Source organism: Vigna angularis, chromosome 11 (assembly GCF_016808095.1).
Source record: "Vigna angularis cultivar LongXiaoDou No.4 chromosome 11, ASM1680809v1, whole genome shotgun sequence".
Classification (NCBI taxonomy): Eukaryota; Viridiplantae; Streptophyta; class Magnoliopsida; order Fabales; family Fabaceae; genus Vigna; species Vigna angularis.
Window position 1 is genome coordinate 8,924,148 of NC_068980.1, and position 13,029 is coordinate 8,937,176.

The following is a 13,029-nucleotide window of genomic DNA, read 5'->3' on the forward strand; positions in this document are numbered from 1 at the left end:
GGTCTCTTTAGGTTGATCTTCGTAGGTGGGTCGATGTTTACGTTCAAGTCTAGGTCAGTGTTTATGTTCATGTAATGTGAAGCTCAATGTGTTTAGGTTGAAGTGTAGAAGAATGTTTATGCTCATGTAATATGAAGTGAAGGTTAATGTAATGTGAAGGTGTTTATGTGAAATGTTAAATTTAATATCCCCTATCATTTTAAAATGTTCAATGTGGTTCCCTTTTGAATTTAAAACTGTTTACTTTTGGTCCCAAATGGATATCAACACATGTAACATCTCTGCCATAATATACTAACACAAGTGTTTGTCATGATTCATAATTAAAGCGCACCTAAAAAGTACATAATAAAACTTCATCACATGACAACCAAAGTACATAAGTAAAATACTTCATCAAAATACAACTACAACAACATAGTACATAGTTCAGGAGTTTTGTATAAGTTCAATGTGTTTGTAATTGACATCTAAATTTTTCTTCTGATATCTAACTTCTTCCTTATGATTGGTGGAGTTGAATGTGGAATGGACTCATGAGTATGTTGTGGTGGCTGTGGGGATTAGGGACATCACTAGTACAAAAATAGCGTATAACGTCACGCGTTCAATGTCAAACCACTTAATAACTAACGTTAAAAATGAGCGGTGACATTTTTTGTAAATAAATGCATTTATTAAACGTCGTTTAAAATTGTAATTCAACGTAAAAGGTTAGCGAATTCAATAAAAATTTGAGCGGGAGATTGAAAATTCATACACTTTATCTTAGCGCGCGATACCCTCTTCTCTTCTCAAAAAAATTTTCAAACGAAGTTTGAGGAGCACCACATGTAATCTTTCTTTTATTTGATACAAATGCATGTTAATTAATTACTTTATGTATGATTTTTGTTTGTTTCAACCGATTATTTTCGTGGTCTTATCCTTCATAAGCGCATTCTTCTTTCTCTCTCACTGTGACGAAAGTTTATTCCGACGAACCCACCTTTTGAAGGTTAGTTTTCGTTTTCGTTTTCGTTTTGAAGAACTTATTTGTTGAACTTGTTTGTTGTTTTTTTGTTGAACTTGTTTGTTGTTGTTGTTTAATTGAACTTGTTTATTGTTGTTGTTTGATTGAAGTTGTTTGTTGTTGTTATTATTGTTTGTTGTTGATACTACACTACACGTTCATAGTTTATGCTTTATAAAATACCAAAAACTAAAATTTGTTGTTTTTTTTTGCTTTACAGGTCTTGTAGAGTTGTAAAAAAGGATCACAATTAATTAAAAAAAAACAAAAAAAATTGATTAACGTCGAATATTGACAAAATTCGACGTTAAGTTAACGTCATATAATAACAAAATTCGACGTTAATTTAATGTCGAATTTTTTAAACTCGACGTAAATTTAACGTCTCCTGATATGACGTCGTTCACGAATTCGCCGTTAAAAGCCAAAATATTCGACGTTGTACGCGATTTTTGTACTAGTGCATGTTTACTGTGAGGCTAAGTGACATGTTGGTTGTGTGATGTCTGGATGTAAGGGGCATTTCTTTTTGTTGTGTCCCAGATGACGGCAAATGGTACATTTCTTTCTATGGCCACCAACACGCATTTGGGTGGCATCCTTTGTTAACTTCCATGCCTCCAACATTCTTTTTTTCTTTGACCTCCCAGACAACTTTCGCATAATTGCTGGCAAGACATCAACATAGCTTGTTCTTTCCCATAGAAACTGCCCATTGACAGGATAAATGATAGAGGCATAAGTCTCTTCATACGTGGATCTTGTGAACCAAGATGGCATAAAATTTTGTGGGTCTTCATTTGAGTAGTTCATTGTTGCAATTGCATGACAACACGAGATGCCACTTATCATCCACTTCCTGCAGCTACAGTGTTGACTCTCAAGGTCCACTGTGAACTTGTTTGCCATTACTATAGTGTGTCTAACCTCAAACAACTTTTGTCTAGACCAGTTGACAAAAACAAAGCACATTCCAATAAATTAACAATAGACATCAACATAAATCAGATTGGATATAAATATAGATAACAATTTTACCTTGGGATCCAATATCTAGACAAATTTGTTTCCTTCATAAGCATGTTCTTTATCTTTGGGCAGATATTGAAATCCATAGATGCGATCTTGCTTCTGTTGGTGGCCCAACGTTTCATTAGATAAAGTTTTATCTCCTTCAGCATTGTGATCATTGGTTTTCCTCTAGCAAGCACAATAACACTGTTGAAAGCTTCAGAAATATTGTTGTCAAGGGAATCACATACAACTTGTGTTGTGAATCGAGACGTTGACCAATACCTGTTATGAACATAAATGTGGAAAATGAGCAACCATACAAAACTGTTTCAAATGTGCATGTTATTGACAAATTGTACCTGGGGGGAATGACTATCAAGTATTTATATGCTTCTATGTTGACCTCTTTTATATTCAGCATTTCTTTCTCCCATGCCTGGGGGTACGTGCTAGTGGCAGCCCTCCACATCAAACTCCTCAACATCTGACCAAGAAACCTCTTTCCAAAATTTGCGTAGAGGTGTCTCATGCAAAATCTTTGGTCTGCTTCAGGCAAAAGTTCCTGGACAACTGGCATCAACCCCTGTCCACATGAATAAATACATGAAGTTTTAATACAACATTTACAATGAGTTAAATGTATATAATAATGTAAGGAATAGATGTACCTTCTATTGGTCAGACATCCACGTGCACCCAACACACACTTCATTTCCTCCAAGGTCTTCTATCAATAATTGCAAAAACCAACCTCATGTCTCTTTGTTCTCTACTTTAACTACCGCATATGCAAGGGAAAGCATTTGGTCATTTGGGTCCCTTCCAATTGTAATGAGTAGTTCTCCCTCATACTGCCCTTTCAAAAAACATCCATCTAAACAGATAGTTGGCCTACAACTGACATAGTTGTCCTTACAACCTTTCAAGCAAACATAAAATCTTTTAAAAACTACATCACCATCATCACTGTCAACCTTCACCTTAATTGTTGACCCAGGACTAGACCTGAACAGTTCATGCGCATAGTCATATATTCTTCTAAACTGTTCTTTAAAATCTCTACTAAGTTGATTTGTTGTCATTAACTTTGCCATTCGTGCTTTGGAAATGGAAACTTTGGTATTCCATTTACGTAATGCTTTATTACGTATGTCTTTGACCTTTAAATTTGGATTATCTTGTTAAGACCTATCTATTTCGTGACTTAGTCACTTTTTATTCATAATTTTAATGTTAATTTGCTTGCTGCAACTATGGGTATCATTTATTTTCCTTAATTGCCAAAATTGTCGTGTTGGCAAATAGCCTCAGTAAGCTACCCATGGACACTTACCTTGTCCACCCATGCATCTAACCCTCACCCTACACTTATCATTTTTAACAAACTTCAAAGCCCTCCCAGTATGCACAACATAACTTCTAATGGCCTCCTTAAAGTCATTCTTATCTATAAATAAAGTCCCAACTTCCCATTTGTAATCTGCCATTGACTTTTGTTTCTCATATGTAGGAAAAGAACCTGACTTTGGTCTATCTTCAGTGTCGTCCTCACTACCACTGTTTTCTAGAGTTAATAGGACATCAGAATGTCATTCATCATCTGACGACCCCCTAACACTGGCTTCAGCCCTATACTCTTCATCACTGTCCTCCAAATCAATACCAACCTCTTCTGCCTCCTCCACGTACTCATCACCACTAAGATGATCCATATGCCCTTCACCCTCACTTTCGACTTCAACTTTAACCTCAGTATCTACTTCATCCTCACTCTCCACTACAACTTCTTCTTGCACTCCACCATCTCGGTTCACCTCTACTCCACCATCCACCACCTCTCCAGCATTACTTTCCAGCTCCACTCCATCATCCACCTCCTCTCCACCATTACTTTCCTGCTCCACTCCACCATCTATATCCACCTGAACTTCACCCTTTATATCTACCTCCACCTCCAATCCACCATTTGTCCCCATCAACTCACCCTAACTAACCAACCTACTCTCAGTCACCAACTGCATCCCTACTTCACTAGATTCAACTGCTCTTTCTTCAAACTCATTTTGCACTTCAACCTCTTCCATATTTCCTTCATCACCATTCTCAACATGTGGGAAACCTACAACCCCACTACCCTCACCACTCAAACCAGGTGCTTCAGCTTCACAAAGTAATAAATTTGGTTCACATCATCTTTTACAACCTCTGCATGGTCCACGCCATGTACAACATACAGGTCAACTTTCCCTAAAAAGTTTGCCACCTTCATCATATTCATTGCTCCTCTATCATCATACAATTTATGTAACAACTATTGTACGTTGTAATATAATTCTTTCACTTGAAGGTACCCCAGATCTTTTAGTGCACCTAGTATTTAAAAAAAACTCCATTTATCGAGATCAACGTCCTAATAAGCAATCTCTCCATCTATATACTTAAAGGGGAATTGTTTTATCAAGGTCCCACCATGGTGGACCACTACCTCAAACCTTTCCCCAGACATCCCAATCCTACAACTCAAATGCAAACAGGGACCACTAAAATTACTTAAACTAACAAGAATGGGACCACTATCAACCCCAAAAGCTGACAATCTTGCTCACTATCTTCAACCACCCAAGAAGCGACAACTATAATAATATTTAAAGCACTATAGACAACGCTTTACAAAATAATTCAACATACAATATTTAACCAACAAATTTATACCCCCAAAATCATCGTCAATCGAACAAAATATAACTAAACCCTAACCCCCAAATACAACAACAAGAACATCAAGTAATTAAGCTTAGATTAAGACCACTTACCTCATGTACGTACGCTGTTCCAATTTCACCTTCAAGGAATTAGCAGCCAACCCTCATTACAATACCACTTGCAGCACAATGTTGAACCCAAAAATGGTGAAATCAATCTTAGACAAGGGTAATTTTCTTTAACCCAGACTTAAACCTACCACCTACCTTACGTCATTTTAATTTTTTTAAAATATTTACACAATGCAACCTCTTCATACGTGTCACGTATTCATCAAACTGCACAACTCACTCAGGTTTGGCCACAATGACATTTGCACCGTTATGTTTTTAACGATGTGAGCGAAAAGGACTGTATTGAACATGTTTTTAACGAAATATGAGGCCTTAGTGAACTTTTTTAAAAGGTAAGATCACTTTGAACCAAACCCCAAAAAGTAGGGACCAAATGATGTATTAAACCTTGTTTTTATTATATTTTTAGAGTTAAATAAATATTTTCTAGGTAAAATGTCTTCGGAGGTCCCTATTTCTGCGGATTCGTATCAATTGGGTCCTCGTATTCTCAAACTTCTCAATTGGGTTCCTGTTTTGGTAAAATTGACTCAATAAAGCCCTTGTCGTTAATTGTTGTGGACGGAGTTAACTTTCTTGCGAGGTGGCATGTTGAACTAGCATTGAATAAATACGTGGTAGAGTAATAAAAGTTGATTATGTGGATTTATTTTAAGAGTAGATTTATTTTAAGTTTTAAATATAATATTTATTATCTCTCTCACTCTCCCTCTCTTCGTCGAACTTACAGTGGTTGTGGTCGGATAAAATAAAATAAAAAAGAAAAAGAGAAAGATGAAGATGGGTAACTATGACATGATCGGTCCCCTCCCTCTCGCTGTCGTCGCCCCCTTGCAGAAATGTAGATGCATCATACAAAAAATTAACAGTTATTTGATCAACATCTAAAATTAAAAATAAAATAAAACCCAAATTCATTAAATCAAGGTGGTAAAAGAAAAACATGCTCAAAATTAAACAGAGAAAAAGAATGCAACAAAGTGAGCATCAAAATTGAATGTAGAGAAACTCAATCCAGTAAATGATCGAAATCCAAATATGGCAAAGAAACCCTATGGGAAAGTAAAAAGTCGAATCCCTTGATAGATTGAAAAGTTGAGACGAAGAAAAAATCAGATCATAATCATTCATTCCAAATCAAAGAATTGAGTACAACTCCACCACCGCTGCGTGGAGCTGGTTCCGGTCATAGGACGGCGCAGTGCACCCTTCCAAATACTCCACAAAGTTTCTGTTGTCGGCAACAATCAAAGTCCACTCAAACTGCCCCGTTTCCAGCGCGTTGATTCTGAAGTAGGTGGAATCTGCATCGGGCACTTGGTGTCTTTGGGAATGTAGCAGAACGACCCGTCTCTGAAGACGACGGAGTTCAATGCTGTGTAGTAGTTGTCATCGGAGGACACAACTCTCCCTAAGTACTTGCGGACAAACTCGTGGTACTCCTTAATAGTGTTAGAGATGGAGCAAAATATGAACCCGACCTTCTCGAGGGTTTTGCGGTGGGTGGTGGCCATGGAGACGCTGTCGAGGACAACGTCGACGGCGACGTTGGCGAGACGCTTCTGCTCATTGAGAGGAACGCTGAGCTTGTCGAAGTAGCGGAGGAGTTCGGGATCGATGTCTTGGAGGGACTACAGAGGGCGTTTCTTCTTGGGAGTCGAGTAGTAGCAGATATCGTCAAGGTTTCGGGGGTTTGATGTTTAGGGTTGGGAAGAGAATGAATTTGGGGTGGCGCGTGGGTTGCGGAGGTAAATGGGAGATGAAGAGACTGTTGCAGCAAAGAAGAGACACCATGGATGAGATTTGGTTTGACACAGGTTTAATCAAATAAAAATAAATTCACGTAATGACATCTTAGTGTGCCACGTATTTATTCAATCCTAACTCAGTATGTCACCTCGCAAGAAAGTTAATGCCATTCACAGTAATTAACGGCAAGAGTTTTATTGAATCAATTTTACCAAAACGGAGATCCAATTAAAAACTTTAAGAATACAAAGATCCAATTGATACGAATTCGAGAAATAAGGACTTCCAAATAAATTTTACCTATTTTCTATAATAAAAAAATAGTTGAGCTTCGCACATATTTTTCAAGCAGCTAAGAGACATATTTAGACCGTCAAATACTGTTTCTGGCTATACTTTTTAGACTTGTGTGCTTCTGGGATGTTGTGCTAAGACTCATGACCAGTTGGAATTTTGTAACTTCTTAAAAAAACATAATAACTTTTTATATAACACTATTATTTATGTTATGAAAGTACTTTTTTAAAAGTAATTTTAATTATATATATTAACCCTAATTTCTAAATTTATAAATAAGAATATTTTTTAAATAATAATATTTAATGAATTAATGTGGTGAAATTTATTATTTATATTTAATTCTGTCAAGATATTGTTTTACTTATATATAAAAATTTGAGGAGTAATGCATTCATTTCTGGACAAAAATTAAAATAATAATAATAATAATATGCATCCAATATTACATAAATATTTCTTATACATCTTTCAATTAAAAAGAATACAATTAAAGTGACTATTTATATAGTTAAGTTTTCACATGGATAAATATATTTTAATGAAATATATTAAAATTAAAATTCGTAATAGATATTTTTAAAAAAAATATAAATTTAATTTTAGTTTGATAATAGATATTGGGATGTATGATTTTTCAAACTAATGATAGTTCTTAAAAATATTAAAAATGAATTTGAGAAAAAAAGAAAATATAAACCAAGAAAATAAATAATTAAAAAACTAATTATATAATTAAACAAAAGAAAATAATTTAAGGCAATTGAAAGAAAACCTTTTGAGAAAAAAAAAATGCAACAGTATACTTAAAATATATAAGAAAAAAATTGGATTCGTTTTCTTACAATTGTTTTTCTAATTTTACCCTTCAAGTAACCGTTACTTTAAATTCACATATTTACATTTCCCTTTTTATCCTTGACCGCATATAATTTTAATTATTTTATATATTAAAATAATAATTTTATTATTTTATCTTTTCAATAATTACTTTTTAAAATTTAAAAGCTATTTAATATTAAAACATATATACAAATGATTTGTTCTTATTATACTTTAATATAAATTTTTTTATAGTTTCATAAATATTTTCTAAAATAAAAAAATAAAAGTGCATTCATGACGATTTAGTAAATATATTTTCACTTGTTAGGAGGCATGATGAGATTTAGACATTCGTTCCAAATCGATAAATAAAATTTGGAAGATAATTGATATTTGCAAGTATTTATTAATTGTAATAATAGATGTTAGATATTTTAATATTTGTGTATAAATAAATTAGATTGAGTATTATATTATATTTACGGATATACATTACTTAAAAAAATTAAAATTAAAATTTAATTTAATTTATATTATATTATATATATTTTTATTTTATTTTGAAAATTTACAAAATATAATAATTTGTATCTACAATGGATTTTAAAATGCTCACAGATATTTTTTAAATGGATATTTAGTGAGTAATAAAACAAGTAACAAGTGGATATTTTTGTTGCAAGTTAGTTAATGGATAGATAATATTCATGTTCGACCTAACTCGTTGTCATCTTCAACTGAGACTGTAATACACAATCTCTATCTGTACATGTTTAGATTAATGTGCTCCTAAAACGTTGTATTAAAACCGATATATCAAATGAAATTATGTAACTTGACCAAAACAATAATAATTTTTTTGTAACATTATTATTTATGTTATAAAAGTACCTTTTTTAAATTAATTTCAATTATATTTATTAACCATAATTTTTAAATTTATAGATTAGAGTATTTTTGAAATAATAATATTTAATTAATTATGGTGAAATTTATTATTTATATTTAATTTTATCAAACATTTTATTTTTTTACTTATATTTGTAAAGTGAGGAAGTAATACATTTTGTTTCAGTAGGGATTTTGTGGGACCAGTGTCTTATGTGTCCTCTTTGCTTTCAAATGCCGAGGTACCTGCAAAAGGTACTCTGACGCTCAAGTTAGAAACGATTTTGGAAATTGTGTATCACAATTGTATGTTTATGTTCTGATCTAACGTAGGTAGAGTGTATTGGAGTGTGAGTCGAACGTATCTTGCTGTTGGCCCTGATCTTGTATTTATAAGTCATCTCATGGATCCTAAACTGACACAAGACCAATAAAATATAAACAGACTTACCTTAAAATTCGGTTGGTTGCTCATAAACCGCCTATCAATATTTTTAATCAGATCTTCAATCAGATATCTTTGATTATTTTATCATCTGTTGAACATTTGGCCCAATAATAAGATAAGCACTGGCCCAATTGTGACCAACATTAATATAACCATTTGCCCTAGTTGATCATAGTGGTGACCGAATGGTGCTGAGTGGATGACCGTTTGGTCTCTACTAAATACAATTCAAGGTTAAAATTTGAAAAATATGGGTATTTACATTGTTCGTTCTTATTGTTTTTTTAGTAAAACCCGTTTTTTATGAATATTTTTTAAAATTCAAGTTAACATCAATTTTTTATTTAATTAATATACGTAAATTATAATAATAGAGAAGATATAATAACACATGAATGTTCATTAAAATAAATAAAAATTAAATGTAATAGGTTATTATTAGAAACATGAAAATTAAATGCTTTACTTTGTTTTTGTTAACTGATTTATGTTTAAATGATTTGTAATTATTATTTAAAAAGGAAAAATAAAATGTTTAGAATAGTATCCGGGCTAGATGTTGGTGGTAATAGAAGGAATAAGAGTCACGTTGATATTCATTTGACACGTTTAACAAGATAAGTTGATATTTGACACATTTAACAAGATAAGATAAGATGGATTTAAAAGAATAATTTTTTTAATTTTTCGAAAAAGAAAAAAAAGAAAAGGTAGTATGGAATCAATGTAAAAAAGTTACGTTTCTGAAATATTATTTATTTATAATAAAAGAGTGTATTTTATTACATGGATCAGAATTTTGATTGGAGTTGTAGCGTTAATGCAACTGAAGATTTATTTTAAATATTTATTTGTTAGCAGTTATGAGTAATAAAAGATTGACAATAAATGGTCTCATAATTACCTATTTCAAATATTTTTGACAGCAATGCTAAAAAACAAAGGATAATAAATATTTAAGGAAAATAACATCTGCATGAAAGAAAATTGCAGTATAAAGCGGTGATCTGAAGAACGGAGTAGACACTCACTGTCAACCCGTTGTGAATTGTGGAACTTTTCACGACATTTTCTGAACCGAAAAAACTGAAAAGAACAGTGTATTCAAAACGCCAAGCTGACGAAGCGAAAGCGAGAAGCGGAAACACCAAATATGGGTGTTGATTACTACGACATCCTTCAGGTCGATAGGGATGCTAAGGAAGAGGACCTGAGGAAAGCGTACAAGAGACTCGCCATGAAATGGCACCCCGACAAAAATCTCACGAAGAAGGAAGAGTCTGAAGCAATGTTTAAACAAGTATCTGAAGCGTATGAGGTTAGTTTCTCTTCAAGGTTGTCACAAAGATTCAATCTTTGAATGGTGGGTTTCGTTTAAACAAAATTAACGATTTCCCATTTTTATTTAACTTACGTTGTTTTCTCATGGAAGGTTTTAAGTGATCCCCACAAAAGGGCACTTTTTGATAATACTCTAAAAGCTCGGGTGGAACCTGCTGCTGATGCTGGTGCATCTGGTGATGGTGGACCCACCCGATACCAGAACCCGTTCCCCAAAGCACCTCCAGTGGTGCGCAAGTTGCCTTGTACTCTGGAGGAATTGTACAAGGGAACCACCAAGGAGGTGAAAATAAGTCGAATAACCATAGACCCCTCAGGGTAAGTAGTTTGTCTTTTTGTTTCAACTTCCTGAATTCCCGTTTGTTTCTAATGCCAATGTGCAGTACTCAGTGCTGGTGTTATGAAAATGGTTTTGATTTTGGTTTGGTACAAGTTCAGTTCTCTGAAGGTAAATTTTAGTTTCATTGAGATCCTTAATTTGATGGAAATTGTAGACAAATGAAACTGGATTGTGGATCTGGCGAATCCAAAACCCTTGATCTTGTTGCTGAAATTGCAGTTATGAACAGGTTTCTAAATCCTGGGTAATAATTCTTGGATTTTGAACAGGAGTAAGGATTCAAAGGGTATGGTTATGTAAAGAAGAAACTAGCTTGGCTTGTAACCGTTTAATAGTTTTTGCTCAATGTATCACCAAAGAGTGTTGTGCTGATTTTTGTCAGTGTTTCATTTTGTGGTGAGTGCTATGCATGAAAAATCACACTCGAGAACTTGCTTGCTTGAATCTATTGTGTGGACACTTTTTTCAGTTGTGTATTTTTACTGATATATGTAGCTTGCATAGAATATGCTGCAAAAGTTTTTGTAGTTCTGGTTGATGTAGCAAATGGTAATTGTTTGTCTTACTGAGAAGCATTTGATTCTTAACTTTTGAAATGAGAAAAAAAAAGACCAGAAGCTTCTGGTAATTATTTAACACTGCAAAAACTTGTTATCCTTAGCGCGTGATGAATTTCCTAGTTTGTTGTTTGATTCATTTCCTTGTGGATGCAGACAACGTAAGCTGGTGGAAGAGGTATTGATAGTGGAAGTGCAGCGTGGTTGGAAGAAGAACACCAAGCTCACGTATTTGGAGAAGGGAGGTGAAGTGGAATATCACAGACCAGCTGATCTTGTTTTGTTTATATATGAAAAACTGCACAGAGTTTACACCAGAGATGGAAACGACCTTGTGGTGACCCAGAAGATATCTCTTGTGGAAGCCTTGACAGGGTGCACTGTTAACCTGGTCACCCTTGATGGAAGAAACTTAACTGTGCCTATCGACCAAATTATTCATCCTGAATATGAGAAGGTTGTTGAAAGAGAAGGAATGCCTCTCCGAAGGGATCCAACAAAGAACGGAAACTTGAGGATAAAGTTCAAAATCACATTCCCAGACGACCTCACTCCTGACCAGAAGCTCGAAATGCAGAAGCTTTTGAGTGATTGAAACGTTCATTTTGATTCACAGAGCAACTCTTGCGGCTCCTTTACATGAAAATGCATGTTGGATTAGAATAATCTTGATAGGGTCAAGTCATGAATTTGGCTTTTACTTCAAATTTGAGAGTTTTTTAGGGATTACAACTTTGTTTCTGTATTGCGGGTGTTGTGTGGTTCTTAGTCTGAGGTTGAGTCCTTGTCATTCCAGAGAGTTTTGAGCATAGAAAATTTTTGAGAAATAAAACTTTTCTTTCTTTGTTAAAGATGAGGCTGTTGACGAAGAAGTTATTATCCTCGTGATTGTGCAGTAAATGCGTAGACATATTCTTAGCTTAGCAGCCTTTAATGTCTGGAATGTCAGGTAGTTTATATGATCAAGGTAAAAAGCTTTTCTAATTTCTTGAAAAAAGTAACAAGCTTTTCGCTTCCCTTTTTCCGAGACACGACTTCAATTACTTAGAACATGTTTATGCTGCTATTTTAGACAAATAGCTTTCTAATAAATGTAGAGACTTTTAAAAAAAGTAGGTGAGGATACAACATTAAACGCTTGATGTTTTCGAAAAGCATTTGTTTGTTTCCAACACTCTAGAGATTATTGTTCTATTAATTTGTTCTCATATTTTCTTATCGCACTATTAAAATCAACTAAGGATCAATATCCGCATACCCTAATTTTGAAAACAATAGACAATTTAAATAGATAGAGAACTCGCACAAAATATATGGAAATAAGAATTTGATGACTAAAAGCATCATTTAACTTCGTTACTACTTCATTTATCACTATATAAATATAGGTAAAGCCTTAATGAATATTCATGTTGAGGCATCTTAATTTAGGATGACATAAATATATGCTCAACTTGATAAAAATTTTAAGTTTTACGGATTAGGTACTCTACTTATATGCTATCTAAGGATATATATATATATATATATATATATATATATATATATATATATATATATATATATATATATATATATATATATATATATATATATATATATATATATATATATATATATATATATAGAGAGAGAGAGAGAGAGAGAGAGAAATGTCCATACACTAGTAGTTTAGAATTATAGTTCAACGTTAAACGATATAAAATGACGAATGCTTCAGC

General features: G+C 33.4%; 2 protein-coding genes across 2 annotated transcripts; one reads left to right on the plus strand and one right to left on the minus strand.

Annotated features, from left to right (window-relative positions):
• Positions 1-1,480: 1,480 nt before the first annotated feature.
• LOC108332827 (uncharacterized) lies at positions 1,481-3,513 on the minus strand. The gene is made up of 5 exons (XM_017568129.1): positions 3,360-3,513; positions 2,809-2,945; positions 2,386-2,609; positions 2,051-2,308; positions 1,481-1,955 (listed from the first exon to the last, which is right to left on the minus strand). Exons 1-5 carry the CDS (start codon positions 3,511-3,513, stop codon positions 1,481-1,483), a joined length of 1,248 nt encoding a protein of 415 aa, XP_017423618.1.
• A 6,563-nt stretch (positions 3,514-10,076) lies between these two features.
• Positions 10,077-12,269, plus strand: LOC108333438 (uncharacterized). Its single transcript, XM_017568877.2, has 3 exons — positions 10,077-10,388; positions 10,503-10,729; positions 11,465-12,269. The coding sequence occupies exons 1-3, from the start codon at positions 10,224-10,226 to the stop codon at positions 11,901-11,903; spliced, it is 831 nt and encodes a 276-aa protein (XP_017424366.1). The 5' UTR covers positions 10,077-10,223; the 3' UTR covers positions 11,904-12,269.
• Positions 12,270-13,029: the final 760 nt, after the last annotated feature.